The sequence below is a fragment of the Panthera leo genome, chromosome A2 (genome assembly GCF_018350215.1).
Source record: "Panthera leo isolate Ple1 chromosome A2, P.leo_Ple1_pat1.1, whole genome shotgun sequence".
NCBI classification, from domain to species: Eukaryota; Metazoa; Chordata; class Mammalia; order Carnivora; family Felidae; genus Panthera; species Panthera leo.
In genome coordinates this window covers 160,485,785-160,509,055 of record NC_056680.1, presented here as the reverse complement: position 1 = coordinate 160,509,055, position 23,271 = coordinate 160,485,785, and the positions used below count along the sequence as shown (strand labels likewise).

Here is a 23,271-nt window from a genome sequence, read left to right as displayed (position 1 = left end):
TTTCACATCACGAAAGCAAAATACAGCCAGAACAACAAAAGTCATTTAATTCAACAAGATGATGAGGCAACCACAGGGTCCCAACGCTTCCACATGACCTCTTTCTCCAAATCCACATTTTGTAAATTCATATATGGATCTGAGGGAGTTATTTCGGGAACTCCCTATCTGTATTATTGTTACATTTTCTTCGACTATAACAGGTAGAGAGTCTTGAACTCACATTTTTTTTTTTTATGTTCACCACGACTCCCAGAAAAGCTTCCTCAATGAAGATTAGCAGTGTCAGATCTTTAGAAAGGAAAGGGGGTCGCCTGAGTGGCTCAGTCGGTTGAGTGTGTGCCTTTGGCTCAGGTCATGATCTCACGGTTCGTGGGTTTGAGCCCCGCATCGGTCTCTGTGCTGACGGCTCGGAACCTGGAGCCTGCTTTGGATTCTGTGTCTCCCTCTCTCTCTGCCTCTACCCTGCTTGTGCTCTCTCTCTGCCTCTCAAAAATAAAGAAATGTAATAAAAATTTTTTTAAAGAAAGGAAAGGGTAATTTGACTACCAGGTGATGCATTTTTGCCCCTTATGGCAAGTAAGGCATGGCTAATATGGTCTCCAAACAAAACACTATGACAGGGGTCTGTTAATGTGTGACTGAGGATCAGACTGTCACATTTGCCCTGAATTTCTAGATTCAACACAGATTCCTCCATTTATTCTTGTTTGGAAAACAGGATTTTGCCTCCTGTTTATTAAGGAGAAAACAACCTTGTTTGCCTATAAATGGCGATTCAACTCAGACTTCAAACTTGACAAATAAAACATTACAATCTTAGCTGCAGTTTAGAGTGTGTTTTCTCCTTGGGGGTTAACATACCCCGGCCACCTCATTTCTAGCACCTACTGGAAACAAGAACAGTGAATAGGGGTGCCTGGGTGGCTCAGTCAGTTAAGCATCTGACTTCGGCTCAGTCATGATCTCGCGGTTTGTGGGTTCAAGCCCCGCATCGGGCTCTGTGATGACAGCTCGGAGCCTGGAGCCTACTTCGGATTCTGTGTCTCCCTCCTTCTTTACCCCTCCCCCACTCATACTCATGCTCTGTCTCTCTGTCTCTCTCTCTCTCAAAAATAAATAAACATTAAAGAAATTAAAAAAAAAACAACCAGTGAGGGGCGCCTGGGTGGCTCAGTCAGTTAAGCGTCCGACTTCAGCTCAGGTCACGATCTCACGGTCTGTGAGTTCGAGCCCCGTGTCGGGCTCTGGGCTGATGGCTCAGAGCCTGGAGCCTGCTTCCAATTCTGTGTCTCCCTCTCTCTCTGCCCCTCCCCTGTTCATGCTCTGTCTCTCTCTCTCTCTCAAAAATAAATAAACACTAAAAAACAAAACAAAACAAAAAAAAAAAACACCAGTGAACAGTGAATTCCAGTAACTTAAACAGATCCTAGCTTAGTAAGGCCTTCAAAAGAAAAAGTAGAAATAAAACATTAGAATAGTATAGGTAATTCTAGGTAAGATTCTTCCTCCTCTTGTGAGTATATGTATGATTTTTTGGAGTCTCTGGTTTCTCCTAACCACATATTTAAAAGGGACTCGTCATGTATTTTCATTTAAGTGCATATGATGCTTCTCAGTGAAATGAGAAAGACAGTTTTCCATCTGGTTCTGGGATTTTAGGTTCTTTATCTGAAGCTTTTCAAGAAGATGATAAAAACAATTGCTAACTTATATTAAGTGCTTACTATATGCCAAGCACTATGTGAATAAGCACATACTTTGTAGCTTTTAGCCCTCATAATGCCCCCATGTGATAGATACTTCTTTTTTTTTTTTAATTTTTTTTTTAACATTTTATTTATTATTGAGAGACAGAGACAGAGCATGAGCATGGAAGGGGCAGAGAGAGGTGGAGACACAGAATCCGAAGCGGGCTCCAGGCTCCGAGCTGTCAGCACAGAGCCCGATGTGGGGCTGGAACTCACAGACCATGAGATCATGACCTGGGCCGAAGTCTGTCGCCCAACCGACTGAGCCACCCAGGCACCCCGTGATAGATACTTCTTAAGTCACATCCCGTGTGCTTATAAGGTGGGGTAATCCTCTAACTAAACAAGTCTATTGACTCTGTTAAGGTTATAGAAATTTAATATTAATGTGGAATGGAGTAGGCCCAATAGGCAAGCAGCAACACTTTCATTTTCTCCATTTGTTGCTTCACTACCTCCAGAGATTTGATGATTATCTTAGAGGCAGAATGGTTTGAATGCATACACATCTATAAACGGGCTTTCCTTTCCTTCCTTCCCTTGATCTAAGTCAGTGGTTCTGAAACATCGGTGTATATAAGAAATGCTGTGCAGAACTGCATAAAGCCATTTATACCGTACTTTAGGAGCAACTTAAGAAATGTCAAAGGTGACTTGATTCTGTAAGATTTTTTGCCTATTAGGTTGGCTTGATGCTGAATCATTCGTGGGGAAATAACACAGGACCAAGAGATTCAGGTTAGGGGAGAAAAGAAGACTCGAGAGAAGGGAACTGAGGAGACTTCCACATAGGGTGAAAGAGGTGCCTATCAGCATACTAGACAATCTAAAGTTGAGGGAGATGGGAAGGAGGCAAGGCCAGGAGGAATAAATGCTAGATACTGTGGTGAAAGTGCTTTATCTATGTTATCTCACTTAATTATTAAAAAAAATAATTTTTTTAATGTTTCTATTTATTTTTGAGACAGAGAGAGACAGAGCTTGAGAGGGGAGGGGCAGAGAGAGAGAGACACAGAATCCGAAGCAGGCTCCAGGCTCTGAGCTGTCGGCATAGAGCCCGACGCGGGGCTCGAACCCACAAACTGCGAGATCATGACCTGAGCCGAAAGTCGGACGCTCAACCAACTGAGCCACCCGGGCGCCCCCCTCACTTAATTATTACAGCAACCCTTCAGATATGGAAACCAAAGTTACAAGTATTCAAGTGACTTGCCTGATGTCACAAAGATGGCAAATGGTAGAGCCAACACCCAAACCCAGGTCTCACTCTAAAATTCAAGGTCTTTCTACCATAGCTGGCTTCTTTGTGGGTTGGGACCTCCTGAAGTCAGCCAGAAAGAACTCTGGGGAACGGAGATGTGTTGTCTTGGGATGGCCTAAAGCTTGGGGCGAGATTCTTGTCAGGCCATGTAGTGGAAAACCTTCATTCCTCGTGGAGAGCAGAGAGGCTGACCTGGAATGGATAGTTTAGGAAAGTAAGCAGAATTTTACAAAAATAGCTGCATCCGTGCCTCTTCGTGATTTCTTTCCTTCTGCACACGCGGAAGACACATCAAGATACTGGGCTGTCATGTACACAGCAAGTGTGTAACACGTGGTGGTGTTCCTCAGGTGCTCACTTCTCCGGTCCCCTGGGAATATCATTTGAGTGTCCAGTAAAAGATACAGTAAACCCAGAGGACCGACCTCACTTAGACTGAAAACTGTAATCGTTCCAGGAAAAAATATATATGCCCCTAACTTTGAGGACCTGGTAGCAGCTTTAGGAGAAATAGTCCTTGGCTATAATGACAACAGTAAAGATGTGGAGCTGACCTGGCCAAGCTCACCGGCAGCAGGAGAAGGCAGAAGGCTGGAGAAATAGAACCACTAAGGAAGTCAGTGAGTGTCCTTGACATTCACAAAGAAGAAGGGGCTCCACTGGCTTAAAATTTCGTTTTTACTGTTTATTTATTTTTGAGAGAGAGAGAGAGAGAGAGAAGAGTGCGAGCAGGGAAGGGGCACAGAGACAGACACAGAATCCAAAGCAGACTCCAGGCCCAAGCTGTCGGCACAGAGCCCCACGGGGGGATCGAACTCACGAACCTGACCTGAGTCAAAGTTGGCTGCTTAACCGACTGAGCCACCCAGGTACCCCTCCATTGGCTTTAAAGGCTCATGAGCACTTCTAATTACCGGCATAAAGTGAATTTCACTAAAACAGGACAAAGGCCGTCCACGTGGTAAAAGTGGATATTAGAACAAATAAAAACTATTCCATATCCACATCTAACACCATATCCTGCAATAATTCCACGTGGCCAATGAGTTTACTCAAAGAAAAAAAAATTCCTTTCCGTAATTTGTTACCCTACCTTATATGTACAGAGTGTCTAAGACAATTCAAAGACAAATTCTTATATAGAAAGAAATTCTAAGAAATTCAAAGACAAAAATGAATACATCTCAATATATACATTTTATAAAACCTAATAAGTCAAGCTACTGAATCCAAAAAAAAATATGAGAAAAATCACTGGATTTTGTGATGTGACTGTGATGTGATATGAAATTTACTTAAATAGGTAAAATCGTTTTCTAGGATCCACCAGTGAATTGCCAAATAGGAAATGAAGAGTTTACAGAGCAGGAAAAAGAAATTAGTGCATAGAAAAGCCTACAGCCTCATGAAACTAAACAAACGCACACATACAAATACGTACCAGTAAAACATGGGATGTTTCTGTATTATTTCTTATACTCCCACGTGAATCTACAATTAGGTATCTACATTAGGTAGATACATTTTTCTATTTAGAAAAGAACACAGCATCAATCAATTTTTGTGAAACGAATGCAAATCAAAACAAAATTAAAATATGATTACGTGAAATGGATGTCAGAGCAAATGAAAAACGTTGGCAGGGGTGCCTGGCTGGCTCCGTTGGTGGAGCATGTGGCTCTTCATTTCCGGGTTGTGGGTTCCAGCCCCATGTTGGGTGCAGAGATTACTTAAAAATAAAATCTTGAAAACAATGTTGGCAAAGGATGGGAGACATGTAACATTCTTATATTGATAATAACATTGCAAGTCAGTCCAATCAGCTCTGAGACAATCAGACTTTTAAATTTTCTACAGTTAGAATTTTATATAGGTCATTGTGCAGTTCTGTTTCCTTGGATTCTCTTAATCTTGAAAATCCTGCATGCTTGTTTTAATATGGGAAATCGAGGGAAGGTGGGGGACTAATGGGAACTCTGTATTTAACACTCATTTTTCTGTGAGTTTAAAACCGATTTTTAAAAAGTCTATTATTTAAAAAAGAAAGAATAAAGGAAGAAGCTGTGAATAGACTAAAAGTCATTGAACTGTACTCTTTAAATGGGAAAATTGTATGGTATACTAATTATATCCAAATAAAGCTGCTCTTTTAACAAAGTAAAAGAAAATTAGGGGTGCCTGGGTGACTCAGTCGGTTAAGGGACTGATGTGGTTTCAGCTCAGGTCATGATCTCACAGTTTCATGGGTTTGAGCCCCACATTGGGCTCTGCACATTGACGGCGTGTGGAGACTGCTTCTGACGGCGTGTGGATTCTCTCTCTGCCCCTCTCCTGCTTGTGCTCTCTTTGTCTCTCTTAAAATAAATACACAAACTTTTAAAAACGGTAAAAGAAAATTAAATGCATATTTTAGAGTTCCTAAAGCAACTACGAAATAGAATATAAAAAGATACAGTGAGGGACACCTGGATGGTTCAGTCAGTTAAACCCCAGACTCTGGAATTCGGATCAGGTCATGATGTCACGGTTTGTGAGTTTGAGCCCCACACGGGGCTCTGCGCTGATAGTGTGAAGCATGCTTGGGATTCTGTCTCTCTCTCTCTCAAAATAAATAAATTAATTAAAAAAAAAAATAAAAAGACGCAGCGAAAATTATAAGTAAATTAAAATGCAATACTAAAACAAAGTCAAATAATCCAGAAGAGAAAACAGGGAAATGAAAGGCAGAGAGGAAAAGCAGATGACTAATAATAAAAAAGATCTAAATCCAAGTACTTTAATAACTACGTTTAGTGTAGTTATTAACAATAAAAGAGAGATGATCAGAGTAGTCGAGCAAATTGCTAACAGCTCCACTGTAAGAGTGGGAATGCCATGGTTTGGGTTCTTCACCTGCAACACAAAGCCATCATGTGTGCAGGATCCACCTGGGCCACCCCATATCATTCCCATGGGACTTGAGGACAAGGTAATGAACGATGTGAACATAAATCTCAAGCTGCCTATGACCCATGAATTTTGTCTATTGTCAACGCCTATGAAACTACGGCAGGCTGATTTGTCGGCTTGTAAGATGAGTAGCATTTCAACCCTCCACAGGTCTTCCCCGTAAGGTTTATGGCAGGAATGCAAGGCTGGTTCAACGTTCACAAATCAATCTATCTAACCGACCATATTAATTGTTTAAGAGAGAAAAACCACATAAAAATATAAATTGATGCAGAAAAGGCTTTGGGCAAAACAAAACACCCACTCACATTGTAAATTCCCAGCAAACTCTGAATAGAAGAGCACGCCCTCAACCTGAGACGTATCTACAAAAACCTACTGTTAAATATGGGCTCGACGTGTGTCCAAGGTAGACCAGAAGTGGTTTCACTGAAGAAGCAGGATTTGGTGGATGACTTGCCTGCCTTCTGGCCCCTGGCGGGAGGATTCTGAGCGGGGGCGGGGGGGGGGGGCTGCACACTCTCAGAATCCCTGGCAGGACGGACTCCCCATTGCCCATGACAGGGACCTGCTCGTTGACCCCCTGGGCCGGCTCACCTCCCTCGCTTCATTCCCGGGATGGCCTCACAGATGATCCTCCCTTCGCCTGGGGTCCGCTTCGGGGAGGAACCAGCCCCGCGCCCCTTCTCTGTCCGGGGCTCACTGAAGAGCGAGTCGTCTCCCCACTTGCAGCTGAAGCCCCACGTCCGCCTCTCCGTCTTCCTCTCTCCAGCTCCGTTCAGTGCCTCTCGGTCTGTCTTCCTCGCTCGGAGACCCAGACCCTGCGCCAGGACCCGGGGACGGCGCTGGCTCCTCCCGGCCGCCGGGGGCGCTGTGGGGCCGGGCCGGGCGCGAGTCCCAGCGTGCACCGCGCGGGGGCTGGGCCTAGCGGGGCTGGACGGGGGTGGAAGGCCGCGCGCCGTGGGCGGTGCCGGGGGGGTGACCCGTGCGCTCGGCGTCTCCAGGGCAGCGGCGAAGGCAGGGGCAGAAGCGGGGGCCGCGAAGGGCCATGGCTGAGCTGGCTCCGGTAAGAGGGGCCTTGGAGGATGCGGGCCCTGTCGAAACTCGTCCCTGTCGCGATCTGGTGTGGGGTCCCGATTCGGGCAGTGGGGTGGCGGGGGACTGTACGTGCGTGACCCTGGACTGAGCTCGGAGCCCCCGGCGGTTAAAGGGACGGTTTTGGTGCTCAGGTTGTTTCTGCAATGGAATAGGAAGAAAAGGGGTCACTGGGAGAAATTCAGGGTCTAACCAAGCGTCCCCTCTTGTCACCCGCTGTTTCCGCCGTGTGTCGGAGTTCTTTGGTTTCTCTTGGGTTCTCGTTCTGTGCTCTGCTGATGGATGTAACCTCAAAGAAGCTCATCTGAACGGATGAAAAAAAAGTTAGGGGAAGGAAGACTGGGAATGAAAGGAACTGGAGACTGCTCCCTGTAGGAAATGACAGAAAATTTGAAACCAGTTGGGGTGGTTAACGGGAAATTTCAACACCGGTTTTAGAGTTCAATAGGCATATCCTGGGCTCAATCCAGGAAACTCTGTTAAATTCAACTAAGTATATAACCTGCCTACTTATGCAAGTTTTGTTTCTACCCTTACTGAGATTTTCATATCTAATAATCTTACTAATGTAATGCATTTTTTTCCCCTTCCGCTTCTCACCTCCTCCCCCATCAGGTATAGGACACAGGGAACCTTTCTGTACTGTACTATCTTTGCAACTTCCTGAGTCTATATTTCAAAATAAAAAAGTTTTTAAAAGTCTTGCATACCAATAATTGGTTGTTGCTAAGTAAAGGATCCCCCTTTAGGTGATGCATGTGTTCAAAGGCCTGCTGGTCATTAATTCACTATGTGGGTCAAGTAGACTTCTGTGACCCCTTTATTACATTGTTCATGGCACCATCCAGAGAGAATGATAGAATATATGTATCACATATAATTATATATATGTATATGATTTTCTTTTTTTAAATTTTTTAACATTTATTGATTTTTGAGACAGAGAGCATGCGTGTGCACACACACAAGCAGGGGAGGGGCAGAGAAAGGGAAACAATCCAAAGCAGGCTCCAGGCTCTGAGCTGTCAGAACAGGGCCCAACGTGGGGCTCAAAGCAACAAACCACGAGATCACGACCTGAGCTGAAGTCCGAGGCGTAACCAACTGAGCCACCCAGGTGCCCCTATATGATTTTATTTTTAAGTAATCTCTACACCCCTGTGGGGCTCAAAGTTACAACCCCGAAATCACGAGTTGCATGCTCCACCAGCTGAACCAGCCAGGCGCCCAAGAATGAGATTTTAATATAGTTTCTTCTCGTCTCTTAAAGACATGGACATTGAAAGATGGGAGCCTGAAAGTGAAAATGTATGTATGTACTGTTTGTGATTCCAGGTAACAATGACATTTGATGATGTGGCCTTATATTTTTCGGAACAAGAGTGGGAGATCCTGGAGAAGTGGCAGAAGGAAATGTATCAGCAAGTGATGAAGACCAATTATGAGACTCTTGATTCCCTGGGTAGGATTGGCTTCAAAGAAATCATTTTTGGGGAACCAGCCTAATACTATTAGGCTTTCCACTCTGTATTAGCTATTGAGTATGATTCTGTGGCCAGTTTACACTTAGAATATCTTCTTAACTTCCTATTATGGCCTGGGAATATTTAACATGTCATTATTTTATCTAGTGATATCTGCACTCCCCCAGTCTTACTAATTCAGAATTCTCTTTCACCCCAAACCTCCCTTGTTTGTCCCACAGTTAGAATTACTAAATGACCTCATTGCCTCTCTCTTTTTTTTAAGTGTATCCTTTTTTTAAAACTGATACTTTGGTGCCTACATGTGTTGCCTCAGCAAGAGGAGTTTTCTCTCCTCGTAAGAACTGGGGGAAAAGTTCCCTGGTAGAGGGAGAAGGGGCGGTGGGATGGGACACGTAGGTATACCCAGAGAAATACTCACGGGGTAGATTTGAAGAGAAAGTTGAGATTATACTTTGCCATTTATCCAACTTGCTCTAACTCATTCTTACATCATTAAAACCATTTCTACCGTTACCAATTTAACAGGTGATCTCAATATAGCCTGTAGGCTTCTCTCCCTCCTTTGGGGTTTATAATCTCTTCTATCTGAGATAGGGATGACAAGATGAATCAGTTGTGCGAAATCAGAGGGAAGAAAATTCTAAGCAGAGGAAAGATTAGTGCAGAAGTTTAAGGGTTGGAGTGCATGAGCTCATTGTGTGATGGGAACCACGCTGAGGCTAGTCACACATGCAGAGAAGGCTAGGAGATGAGAACTGTGGTGCCAAGTCTGGAAGGGGCCTCTAGGTCAAGGTCCAGAGTTCGATTTAGTTCTGTATACAAAGGGAAGGTGATGAGAGGATTTACACAGGACTAGTAAGACAAAATTTGTTGGAAGAATTAATTACTTGGGTTGCCATGGGGAGAATGAATTGTAGCGCACAGCAATGAAAGGAGAGACACCAGCCAAGAACCTCAGCAGTGCAGGTGAGGCTTCATGGCAGCCGAACGAGGTAGGTGGTGATAAAGGTAGAAGGAGACAGGCTCTGAATGTCTTTCGGAGGTAGCGTCCCGGATTTTGCTGGTGGGTTGGACGTCGAGCCTAAAAGTGAAAGAAGAATCAACTCCTAGATTTTTGGCTTGAGTATGTTGAAGCCAATGGCTTTATTCGATGACATCAGGAACGCTTGGGGAAAGGACCTTCAGTTTGAGATATTTATTAGACATTATATGGAAATATTTATAATTGGGTACGCAAGAGTGGAATTCCAAGTGAAGATCAGGGCTGGAGTCACAAATTTGGAGTGACTATATAGATGGTGTTTAAAAAAAATTTGTTTGCATGTTTATTTTTGAGAGAGACCATGACTGGGAGAGGAGCAGAGAGGGAGACACAGAATCCAAAGCAGGTTTCTGGCTCTGAGCTGTCAGCTCAAAGCCCCACGCAGGGCTCGAACCCACCAGCCGTGAGATCATGACCTGAGCCAAAGTCGGACGCTCAACCAACTTGAGCCACCCAGGTGGCCCAAGATGGTGTTTGAAATCTCAGGGCTAGGTGGAATCACCTAGGGAGAATATGTAGATAGGAGAAAGCCCCGGGACACCTCAACATTAGGAGATCAAGCAGAGCAGTCTCAGTCCAGTAAGGTAGGAGAAACTCGAGCTACGTGCTTATCCAGGGTTGAGTTGGGAGTTATCACAACTAGTGTCCTTGTGCTTGGAAAATCCAGTCTGATTTTCCCACTTTTTAAAACCCAAAGGGCATTATTTACAAATGATTTTCTGTATGGGCATCCAGATATTAGCCCCAGAGATTAGGATTTAGCAGGTTCAGCCTCAGGCCCAGGAGTCCACATTTTTCACAAGCCCTTCAGGTGCTGCCAATGCTTGATCCAAGGTCTCAGCGGTAGGTGACATTACTACAGGGCATCCATTGGATCTTCTAAAATCATTCCTTTACTTTAGAACTGTCCTTCTTCCCTTCATGCTTATGTCATTAGACACATTACTCTCTCTCCCTTCATCATTGCCATCGTTTAACAACTTCCTGGTTCCTTCACTGCACCTCAGTAGTTAGTCTCCTTGAATATGGGGAGTCTAGTCAGAAGCGTTTAGTGATCAGGCTCCCTTCTTGACCTCCTGTGATTTTGCTTTTTATTGCACTCACATTGTTCTCATAATGATCATTTTTTAAGACTTTCTGCCTGGATCTGTTGGCCTTTTAAAAATCATTGTCCAGGGGCACCTGGGTGGCTCAGTTGGTTAAGGGTCTGACTTCGGCTCAGGTCATGATCTCACAGTTCGTGGGTTCAAGCCCCGCATCGGGCTCTGTGCTGACAGCTCAGAGCCTAGAGCCTGCTTTGGATTCTGTCTCCCTCTCTCTTTCTGCCCCTACCCCATTTGGGCTCTGTCTCTCCCTCTCTCTCTCAAGAATAAATAACCATTAAAATAAAAGTAAAAATCATTGTCCTTAACTTCCCCATTTCCTTTAGTTTTATGAAACATTGCAGAGAACATTTAAGCTAAGCAGTCTTGGTTAGGCTATATTTTGTTGTCATTCATGTAATTTCAAGGGTTTCAATTTTTTTTTTATCGCTTATTTATTTTTGAGAGAGAGAGAGAGAGAGGGAGGCAGAGCGCGAGTAGGAGAGGGGCAGAGAGAGAAGGAGACACAGAATATGAAGCAGGCTCCAGGCTCTCAGCTATCAGCACAGAGCCCGACGCGGGACTCGAACCCACGAACTGTGAGATGATGACCTGAGCCGAAGTCGGATGCTTAACTGACTGAACCACCCAGGCGCCCCGGGTTTCAATTTTTTTTAACTTAACTTTGATTTCCTGTCTTCAGGAATCAAAGTCAACTCTGATAATCATGTTCAGTGAAGAACTCAGATAAATCCAGATTGCGTCTTATGTGGACTCTCTTTGCAGGTGGTGTTTTTTCCAAGCCAGATTTGATCACTTGGATGGAACAAGGGAGAACACTGTTAATCAGAGACCAGGGACCCTTGGAGAAAAGAATGACACTTAGCCCTTCTGCTGATGAGCAGTGCAGCACGCAGAAGACTCGAAAGTTGCTGTATTTTGGTGAGTATGATGGATTTAGGGTCATGACTGATTTCTTTTATCTTTGTGGATAGTCAGCTGGACGTTGTGAATAAGCATTGTTTTGATGGAGAGTGTTCTTTTTTTCCCTCAAGTGGGAAGCAAATATAAGAACGTATTACTTTTATAAGGAGGGAAATTGTGTATGTTTTGTTAAAAAAAAATTATGACCCTGGAAAGAAGAATTCCCTGTAAAAGAACAAGTAGAGGACCCACTTGTCAAGTCCTGAGGAGCAGCCATCTTCCCCGTGACACCACTGTGTCCATTTGAGTATAGAGAAATGGAAAACCGTCCAATTTGGTATAACATACTATTTTTTTATTGTACAGATTTTTAGAACTTGAGTTCTAAAATCCTGTTGAAAGATTCCTTTTTAAAAAAAAAAATTTTTTTTTAATGTTTATTTTTGAGAGAGAGAGAGACAGAGACAGAATGCAGTGGGGGAGGGGCAGAGAGAGAGGGAGACACAGAAACAGGCTTCAGGCTCTGAGCTCTCAGCACAGGGCTCGACGCGGGGCTCGAACTCATGAGCTGTGAGATCATGACCTGAACCGAAGTTGGACGCTCAACCAACTGAGCCACCCAGCTGCCCCAGAAGGATTCCTTTTTGAATTCCTTGTATCACAAGAAAAACGTTGGAAATACTTCAAATGCTTAAGGGAATATGTTATTTTTTAGACTATGCTAGTGTTTTATTAAATGGAGATCTAAGTCCCTGGAAGTCATAGGACTCCCCTTAAGAAGAAGGGATTTGAGCCCAGGGAACGTATGGGCTGGCTCCATCAAAACAAAAAAAGAATTCCCAAGGACTTCATTTCATTGCCACTGTCTATTATTTCATTTATCTAACGAGCATTGAGTCCCTACCATGTTCATAGGACTGTGTTAGTTATTACTCAGGCTGGGGGTGGGAAGGAGACACGTACATATACCCATATATATATATGTTCCGCTGGAGGATTTGGTCTTCGTGCTCACCTGGGATGGCAGTTAAGTTAGTCGATCATATTGAACTGTTGGACTAGTCATCTATATAATGGGACTGTGTACAATTTAATAAAATAGTAAGTGGCAGTGGTAGTAGGAGTTGTATAGGGATTTAGAGGAGAGTGAGTGGAGTAGAGACAGCAGTTTCCCACGAGGCCTTCTAAAGGAATTAGGATTTAAATAGCAAAGAATGGACGGATTTGGTTAGAGAAGATCAGCAGGGGTTATACATGAGCTGTCTCAAAGGTGGGAACAAGCCCATTGTGTTTAGAAAATGTATAGCTGAATGTGATTCTTGGGAGCGTATGGGAGGTGGAGAAGGGGAAACATGACATGATGTCAGATTAGCTGGGGCCAGAAATCCCAAGGAGGAAGTTTGACTTCATCCTTTAGAAAGGGAGGACCCAGGGACAGAAAGGCTGTCCCTAAAAACGAATGTTCCCTTCGTGCCAGGTGGTACTCACCCAATAATCACAACTGCTCCTCTGCCTGGAATAAATAGTAAGTGATAAGAAATAGAGTTCAAGGAGACAGGTAAGTACGCTTTTGCCATGACCTAGACGTTAGCTATGGAGTGCTAACTTAGTAAATGACATCATCCTGTTGTTGTTAACCATGACCACAGAGCATAATCAGAGTTCTCTGGGGGCAGGCCCACCCTTCCTGACAGGTGAGGTTTCCTCCTGTGTTAAGAGATTTTAAAAAAGGAGAGGCCTAGGACCCAGTTCAACAGGTAGGAGACAAAGCGGTTCTGAAATACATCAGCTCAGGCCAGCATCTGGAATTGACCGCTCCAGTTTTTGTGGGTGAGAATACGGTGCGAGCTCAGCTCCCCATTTCCTGTCATCATGGTTTTTGCTCTGGGAACAGCAGTGACTATGCGTCTATTAATATCTTTTCTTACGATGCAAAGTTCCTTGGAAAAGGGCATTATTTCCATAGTGTTCTTTGTGAAATTTAGTAAATTGTCATTTTGACATTCTTAAGAAAGATACTTTCTTTTTTTTTTATGTTTATTTCTGAGAGAGGGAGCACAAGTGGGGGAGGGGCAGAGAGAGGGGGACAGAGGATCTGAAGTGGGTTCTGCACTCACAGCAGAGAACCCAATGTGGGACTCGAACTCGTGAACTGTGAGATCATGACCTGGTCTGAAGTTGGACACTTAACTGACTGAGCCACCCAGGCACCAAGAAAGATATTTTTTATTAGTATTTCTTCCAGAAAGCTTTTCCTGAAATCTGTGGTAGAAGGGGCAAGAATATGACCCAAAGCCTTTATACTTCAGTATTATGTGATTTACTTCACAGATTTAAGGAACTAGAATAGAATGGTCATATTCTCAGACTAGCTCATTTTTATTTTCTTTCAACTTCTGCTTATTCTCTGAGGATAATTCATTGGTTCACAAGATGTATTTGCCTGCAATTTTTTTTCCACACGCAGCCATTTCTTAACACTTGATGGAAGAATTTGCACGTCGCAGTTAGATATACTTGGCCTGTGGCAAGCAGATACACAAGGTCATCAAGATCAATGGGATTCCTTTTCCCGTGCTGGTAGTGACGTGAAGACCATTCTTGACCCCATCGTAGCACAGACACGTCATTGGTAAGGGTGGGTCTTCTTTTTCTCTCTCCAGGTGACCAAGGAAATCTTGGGGCAGAAGAGGAGGAATGCCGTTCAAATGGCCTCCAAAAGCAGGGTTCGCGTGCTACCTTCCCAGGGGAGGAAAGAAAGATCTTACCAAATCAAAGAGCCACCTTACGGCACCCAAGACTCCAAGAAATAGGGATTCCACATGAAAACCTTGACGTCATATCCTCTAATCGGGATAAGAACGATCCATGGCCTACGCTGGTAGGTCCCCCAGGTCACTTGGAAATTCCACCGGGGCCGAGATTTTATTCCTGTTTTGTCTGTAGGAAGGTCTTCCAGGTAAAGAGAGACTTGGTAAAGCACAAAAGAAACCACGCCAAGAGCCAGCTCTGTAAATATCCACAGCACAAAAATGAATCCAGAGGGAGCTCTGAACGCCGATGGAACCGGCCGGTCCTGTGTAAGAAGAAGCGTTTCCGGTGTGGCAAGTGCGAGAAGAGCTACTATCTGAAGTGCAGCCTGATCATTCACCAGGTTGTTCACGTGGGCCAGCGCCCCCTCCCGTGCCCCCAGTGTGACCAGACCTTCCAGTTTAGAGCCGCTCTGAAGAAGCATCTGTGTTTGCACAAAAGGGAGAGACCGTTTTCCTGTGAGCGGTGCGGCAAGGGTTTCGTCTCGCGGTGCAAGCTCACGGAGCACCTCAGGGTGCACACCGGGGAGAAGCCTTTCCGGTGTCCAGAGTGTGGCAGAAGCTTCCGCCTGCGGAGGAGTTTGAAGGCCCACCTTTGCCGACACGACGGGAAGAAGCCTTTCCGTTGCCCGGAGTGTGGCAGAAGCTTTTCCCGAAAGGCTGCCGTGAAGGCCCACCAGAGGATCCACGGTGGAGAGAAGCCGTTTTCTTGTGACGAATGTGGTCGGAGATTCACGCACAAGACGAAACTCGCTGAACATACCAGAGTTCATACGGGAGAGAAGCCCTTCCAGTGTCCCGAGTGTGAGAAGAGCTTCCGCCTGAAGAGAAGCCTCAAGGCCCATCTATTTCAGCACAGCGGGAAGAAGCCCTTCCAGTGTCCCGAGTGTGACAGGAGCTTCTCTTGGAAGAACGCCATGAAGGCCCACCAGCGTTTACACAGCGAGGAGAAGCCGTTCTCCTGCGGGGAGTGTGGCAAGAGGTTTACCCGGCCCTCGAAGCTCGCTCGCCATAGCAGAGTCCACGACAGGCAGAGGGAGTTCTCCTGCGGCGAGTGCAAAAAGACGTTCCCTCGGCAGTCGAGGCTCACGGAGCACCTCAAGGTCCACGCCAAAGAAAAGCCGTTCTCCTGTCCCGAGTGCAGCCGGAGCTTCAGCCGACACTCGCACCTCGCCGAGCACAGGAGGCTTCACGGTGGGGAGGAGCCTTTCCGGTGTCCTGAGTGTGACAAGAGCTTCTTCTGGAAGGCCTCCCTGAAGTTCCACCAGCGGATACACAGGGGCGAGAAGCCGTTTGCGTGCAGCGAGTGCGGGAAGACCTACACCCAGCAGTCTCAGCTCACCGAACATCAGAGACTCCACAGCGGAGAGAAACCCTTCCGGTGTCCTGAGTGCCATAAAAGCTTCCGTCTCAAAGGGAATTTGAAAAGCCACCTGCTCCAGCACAGTGACAAAAAGCCGTTCTCCTGCGTTAAGTGCGGCAAAAGTTTCACTCAGCGGTACAGGCTCACCGAACACATTCGAGTCCATAGTGGTGAGAAGCCCTTCCGGTGTCCCGAGTGTGACAAGAGCTACTGCATACGGGGAAGCCTGAAGGTCCACCTGCACACGCATAGTGGACAGAAGCCCTTCGGGTGTCCGGAATGTGGCAAAGGCTTCCTCCAGAAGAGAAGTCTGAAGACCCACCTGCACCATCACAGAGGGGAGAGGCCTTTTTCTTGTGACGAGTGTGGAAGGAGCTTCACATACATGGGAGCACTCAACACCCATATGGCCGTACATGCCAGGGCAAAGCCCCTCAGTGTCTAGGCCAAGCCACGCAGAAAGGCGGCAGTGACAGCTCTTAGGTGGCGTTAGCAGCTCTGTCGGATCCACGGTAGAAGGGGGATAAGGGATTCACGGGACGCCGGCCTCACATACGCTGGCCAGATGCACAGCAGGCAGGGCGTGACAGCTCCTTGACAAAGGTCCCCAATTATCCAGGCACAAGAGGCATCTCCCCTCTGTGATTCCTGTGGACCAGGCCGGCCGGTTCTGGAAGAAACACTCGACTCTGCCGCCATTCCGGCAGTTTTCAGCAGCGTCATCCAAGAGCATAGTAATACCTTTATTAAATTCTGAAACCTTGGGGCACCTGGGTGGCTCGGTTGAGTGGTTGATTTCAGCTCAAGTCATGATCCCGGGGTCGTGGCATCGAGCCCCGCGTCGGGCTCTGCGCCGAGCTTAAAGCCTGCTTAAGATTCCCTCTCTCTTTCCCTCTGCCCCTCTCCCCCACTCGCGCGTGCTCTCTCTCAAATAACAATAAAAGAAATTCCGAAACCACAGCTCGATTGAAGAAATGTTACAGACTGAAATGTTTCCCCTCAGACGCCTCAGTCTGCTTTCTATTATCAGGCCTCCTTATTTAAATTTGTACTGAGACTTTCAGTTTTTCCTCATATAGTGAATTTTCATTTTCTCTCACATGGTGAGAGCATCTGTGTCGCGGGGGAATTTCTCTATATTACCAAAAATAAGTGTTGTCTACCATCTCCTTTGTTAACGATGCTGCACATAAATTTTTGTTTCCCTCTGGTTTAATTTAAATCACCGAAAAATCCACCATTGTCGGTAACAAGCAATGATGTAACTAACCCCTCTGCATTTTCAGTAGTATACGTCAATTCTCCAGGAGACATAACTTGCCTTAATATTGGGGGCTTTTGGGTAAATACCAAAGGAAAAAATATTGCCAGTCCAAGACATCACTCCATTTTTTGTTCTGTGGCCCAATCGATCATTCTAAGGTGATTTTGCAGCCTGTTCTAGCGAACCTTCATCTGTCTCATGGACTGTCAGTCTTTTAACATCATTCCTACAAAAATGTACGGCTGTGCTTCCTTAGGGAATCTTTGGGGCCTATGGAAAATTCCCACTGCTGTAGTACACGGTGGTTGCTGATCACCTGAGTCAGAATCAGCTGGAATCAAGGACACCCTACAAGTCACAGTGTCTCTACGAGAACCAACGTCTGGTTGGTACACTCCTGTAGGTGCAAGCCTCTTGGCGAGTCAATGGTGTCTTTGTGCAAAGAAAAATGCGCTTCCTCTAACCTGTGCCAGGGCGCATGTGGGCTGGATGTCAGCCTCGGCGGCCTCTTCAGCACACCTCAGGACAACGCCGTGCCTTCGCCTGGGATACGTGTGGAAAACACAGGCCCCAGGGACCCTTCCCACACCTACTGAGTGACAGTCTGTTCAAGTGAACTTGTTGGAAAAGCTCCAGAACATTTGTTCTAGTGAGTGGAGAGACTGGAGGAAGGAAAACTCTTTGAAAGCATTCTAGTCATCCTGCTGTGAAATTCAGGTTAGACCTTTTCCTTTAAGCCTTTCTCTCCTCCATTTTGTAATCAAGCTCCTTGGGATAAAAGTTTCTTACGTTATGTGTGTGTTAGGTCAGGCTGCCATAACAAAACACCGCAGACTGGGGGCTTAAAGCACAGAAATTTGTTTTCTTACAGATCTAAAGGCTAGAAGTCCAAGACCAAGGGGCCAGCAGGATTGGTGTCTGGTGAGAGCTGGCTTCCTGTGTCCTTATGTTGTTTTTTTCCTCTGTGCACAGGGTGGGAGTGGGGGATTGCCGGTGTTTCTTCTTTTTGTTAGAAGGATACCAGCCCTGTTGGATTAGGGCCTCAGTCCTATGGCCTCATTTAACCTTAACTAGTAGACCTGAGCAAAGCAAATAAGGAGGCGCGGAGATTAAGAATTCTGTGTTCCTAAATGGAAAGAAATACCAAGAATGGGGAGGAAGTACTTCCTCCTCTGCCGCTGCCACCACCACCACCACCACCACCAGCCCCTGCTAGCTGTGCGTGTTTGTCATCGGTTCCTCTCCTGAGCCACCACTTGTGCAGTAATGTCTTATCTCCTAGGTGCTGATGACTTTCAAATCTGTACATCCGTCTCCCTAGTTCACCTTCCCCCTGAGTATTTCTGATTTCCACAGGCATCTCAAACACAAAATGCCCAAGATAAGACTTTGCATCCAGGGGCGCCTAGGTGGCTCAGTCGGTTAAGCATCCGTCATCGGGTCAGGTCGTAATCTCACGGTTCATGAGTTCGAGCCCCACCTTGGGCTCTGTGCTGACAGCGTGGAACCTGGAGCCTGCTTTGGATTCTGTATCTTCCTCCCTCTCTGCCCCTCAGTCACATTCTCTCTCTCTCAAAAAATAAGTAAACATTTAAAAAATTAAAAAAAAAAAAGACTGTATCCATATCAACCCTCACTCTGCACTCTTCCTTACATTCTTGTATTTCCCACCTCTAAAATTACACTAACTAATCCTAAAGCTGAAAATCTGATAATGATCCTAGGTTTTCCTCCACCCAATCTGTCTCCTAAATTCCTCCCAAACAAATGCCCTTCTTTATCTCTACCATCACCACTGACTAAAGCCAACTTTTTTTTTTTTTTTTTTTTTTTTTTTTTTTTTTTTTAGCGTTTATTTATTTTTGAGACAGAGACAAAGCATGAATGGGGGAGGGTCAGAGAGAGGGAGACACAGAATCTGAAACAGGCTCCAGGCTCTGAGCTGTCAGCACAGAGCCCGATGCGGGGCTCGAACTCACAGACCGCGAGATCATGACCTGGGCCGAAGTCAGCTGCTTAACCGACTGAGCCACCCAGGCGCCCCTAAAGCCAACTTTTAAAAAAATTATTGTTTAAGTTTGTTTATTTCTTTTAGAGAGAACACAAGCAGGGGAAGAACAGAGGGAGAGAGAGAGAATCCCAAGCAGGCTCCATGCTGTCAGCGCAGAGCCTGATGCGGCGCTCGAACTCACAAACCCTGAGATCATGACCTGAGCTGAAATCAAGAGTCTGACGCTTAATGGACTGAGCCGCCCAGCTGCCTCCTCCCAAAGCCAACTTTAAAAAAAATTTAGTGTTTTTATGGACAGATTTTCCTGCTTTCTCCTGCAGTGCATTCATTACCCTTATAACAGATTGATTTCCCTAATATCCAACTCTAATGTTATTCTCAAAAAATATTTTTTATAAGCTTCCAATTTTATTACAAGCGTAAACTCCCTAACATGACATCAGAAAGAAACCTTTGAGCTGACCCAGACCTGCCTTTTCAGCTTAATCTTGTTACCTATTCACAATATGAACCTCACTCTCACCGAATGACTCTGGTCTTTCCCAAGTGCGTCATATCCTCGTGACCACTCCCTCATCTTCCCGACTCCTGCACGTTCCACCATTCAGTTTCCACACCAGCAGCATTTTAGGTATGTGCACAATGCCACAGCACCCTTTCTCTAATAGCACTCTTAGTGTTCAACTGTAACCTGCCTGCTTCCCTCAGAGACTGCACTCTGGCCAGGGCAGGGGTTTAATCTTGTTTTTGCATTTTCCCACCCAGATCAAGCCATTCTCTGGCTTGATACCTGGATCTGTGATGTACCCACTAACAGGGCGGGGTGGGGGGGCACTGAACTACATAGGACTTGATTATGGACCTGAGGGCCCCAGGGAATCAGTCAGACGCAGTCGCGGGACAGCTAAACAAGAATGGTTGGAGGTGCATACATTCTCACATAGACACAAACCCTACCCCTCCCCATTCACGATGATCCTGCAATCCGTAATTCCAAAACCCATAAAGAGATGGAAGTTTAAGTGAGCCAACAAAACAAAATCAGAAGATGAATTCACTCCGTATACGTTTAAATAGAGATCCCTGGAAGACACCTTAAAACCAGTGCACTTGATTCACCAAAATATAAACGAATTATAACATTTTAAAATACTACGAAATAAACAATAAGCAGAAGTGATAAACAGGTGGATATGAAAAAGACCTTGGAAATGAGAAAGTAAAGTTACTGATTGAACGAAAATCTCGAATAGAATAAACAAGCTTTAGGAATTTACCCAGAATGAAGTAGATAGATAAATACAAATAATAAAAGTATGAAAGCAGTGAAGATCCATAGAGAATCGATTGAGAGCTTCTGATCTATACCTAACAATTCCAGAAGGAAAAAATAAAGGGAGTGGCTGAGAAGCAATACTTGAAAATGGCTGAGAGGTTTCCAAAATCTTCAAATGAAAAGTGCACTACCAGGCACCTGGGTGGCTCAGTCTGTCGAGCAACTGACTTCAGCTCAGGTCATGATCTCGTGGTTCATGAGTTCCAGTCTTACATTGGGCTCGCTCCTGTCAGCACAGAGCCTCCTCTGTCCCCCTCTCTCTACCCCTCCCCAGCTTGTGCTCTCAAAAATAAACATTTAATGGGGTGCCTGGGTGGCTCAGTCGGACGAGCATCCGACTTCGGCGCAGGTCATGATCTCGCGGTTTGTGGGTTCAAATCCCATGTCGGGCTCTGTGCTGACAGCTCAGAGCCTGGAGCCTGCTTCGGATTCTGTGTCTCCCTCTCTCTCTCTGCTCCTCCCCCACTCACACTCTGTCTCTCTCTCAAAAATAAATAAGCATTAAAAAAATAAATAAATAGACATTTTAAAAAAAAGGAAAAGTGCACTTCCATTACATGAGAGGATGGTAAAAATCCACACCTAGCAATGATGGTAAAACTAGCATCAAGAATAAGGAGAAAAACAGAAGGGCATGGAGAATTTGGGGGGATTATGGGTCTGTTTATTATCTTGATTTGGAGGATGGTTTCACGAACTTCTACCTATGTCAAAACTTACAAATTGTAAGGTTTAAATATATACAGTTTATAGTGTGGCAATTGTACCTCAATAAAATGGTTAAAAAATCAACAGCAATCACTAAGATGTTATATATAGTTTCTAAAACAGCTGAAGAAAAAAGGAATATAGTAAAGTACCAATTCAGGGGCGCCTGGGTTCCTCAGTCAGTTGAGCCTCCGACTTTGGCTTAGGTCACGATCTCGCGGTTTGTGTGTCCGAGCCCCGCATCAGGCTCACTGCTGTCAGTGCGGAGCCTGCTTCAGATCCTCTGTCCCTCCCCCGCTTGTGCTCTCTCTCAAAAATAAATAAAACATTAAAAGAAAGAAAGAAAGAAAAAGAAAGAAAGAAAGAAAGAAAGAAAGAAAGAAAGAAAGAGGAAGAAAGGAAGGAAAAAAAAGTACCAATCCATCTGAAGGCAGAAAAAGGAAATGATGAAAATAATAAAATAGTGAATTAAGTACACAATCAGAAGACTGTCAGATATTTTAAAAGTTCATACTATACAAAGTTTATAAGAGACATGACTTCAAACACTAAACAATGAAAATAAAGTAATGGAAAAAGATTTGTCAAATGAAGCCTAGTGAAATAAACTATACATGAGAACAAGTTAGAATTTATAGCAAAATCCATAAAAAGAATCAACTAAGAAGAGTTAAGAATCACGAACTTGTAAACACCTAACAATGTAGGCTTGTACTATGAAAAGCAAAAGTTACCCAAATGACCAAAATAAATATACCATATTTTAGTTGGATAGTTAGCACACCTTTCGTAAACGTATTCATCTAGCAGACAATAATAAGCATTAATAATTTGATGTGAACAGCAAAAAATTTGTAAGTTTTACCCAACAGAAAACCCTGTATGAGAAATAACCTCAGTTGTTTTTTGTTTTTTTTTTTTTTTTTAACAACGTTTATTTCTTTTTGAGACAGAGAGAGTGTGAGTTGGGGAAGGGGCAGAGAGAGAGGGAGACACAGAAGCCAAAGCAGGCTCCAGGCTCTGAGCTGTCAGCACAGAGCCTGACACGGGGCTCGAACTCACGAATCGCGAGATCGTGACCTGAGCCGAAGTCGGACGCTTAACCGACTGAGCCAGCCAGGCACCCCAGAAATAACATCAGTTTTAAACACAGAGCATTTACAAAAATTAACTATGTAATAGGTCACAATGAAGTCTCTACATATTTTTTAAAGTTCATTTCATTGTGATCCAACTTCTACCATGAAATATTAACTTAGAAATAAAAAAGAAAACTTTAAACAACAAACAAAACTTCCTAGGCTTGGAAACTTTAAAAACACACTAAGACCTCTGGTTAAAGAGGAAATCACAATGCAATTTTAGAACTAAACATTCTAAGTTCTATATACCAAATTTGTGAGATGAAGTTTAGACATAAATCGTGTGTGTGTGTGTGTGTGTGCACGTAAATATTTTTTAAAATTTTGTGAAAGAATTAGTTTCATAGTCAAAAAGCTAAGAGTTCTTAATGAACTCTACCTCTGGAGATAGCCAGCTAATCCCTTGTCTGATGCTCCCACAGCACTTTGTACTTTGCTAATAGTATTGGATATTATTTTCACATTGTTCTTTACAAGCCTGTGTCCCTCCCCTCGAGATGGCAAATACTCTGATGGCTTGCTTCATTTATTTAAATGTTTCTTGTAGCGTTAAAGATATTCAGAAGGTGTAAAGAATGTTCACCTGTGAGCAGTTGGCTCCTCTTGAATAAGTCATTTGCAGTACAGACCTGTGACTTAAAATGGGATTGCAACCTGATAAAACCATTGCATGTTGAAAATACTGTTTAAAACACCTAACCTAATGAGCATCATAGCTTAGCCCAGCCTACCTTGCATGTGCTAAAAGCACTTACATTAGCCTACAGTTGGGCAAAATCACTGAATACAAAGTTTATTTTATAATGAAGTGTTGCATAGCTCGTGTAATGTATGAATACTGTAGCGAAAGTGACAAACAACGGGTGTGTGGGTGATGGTTGTAAGCACATCAGTTTTGTGCCCCTTGTGACGGTGTGGCTGACTGCAAGCTGCATCTGCCCAGCATCACGAGAGAGGATCCTCCAACAAATCGCAAGCCCAGGAAAAGATCAAAATGCAAAGCGTAGTTTCTACGGAACGTGTATTGCTTTTGTACCATTGTAAAA

General features: G+C 44.6%; 1 protein-coding gene across 1 annotated transcript; it reads left to right on the top strand.

The window, feature by feature from the left end:
• The first annotated feature begins 6,945 nt into the window (after positions 1-6,945).
• On the top strand, positions 6,946-16,593 carry ZNF425 (zinc finger protein 425). Its single transcript, XM_042926987.1, has 4 exons — positions 6,946-7,027; positions 8,392-8,518; positions 11,454-11,609; positions 14,255-16,593. The coding sequence occupies exons 1-4, from the start codon at positions 7,010-7,012 to the stop codon at positions 16,207-16,209; spliced, it is 2,256 nt and encodes a 751-aa protein (XP_042782921.1). The 5' UTR covers positions 6,946-7,009; the 3' UTR covers positions 16,210-16,593.
• Positions 16,594-23,271: the final 6,678 nt, after the last annotated feature.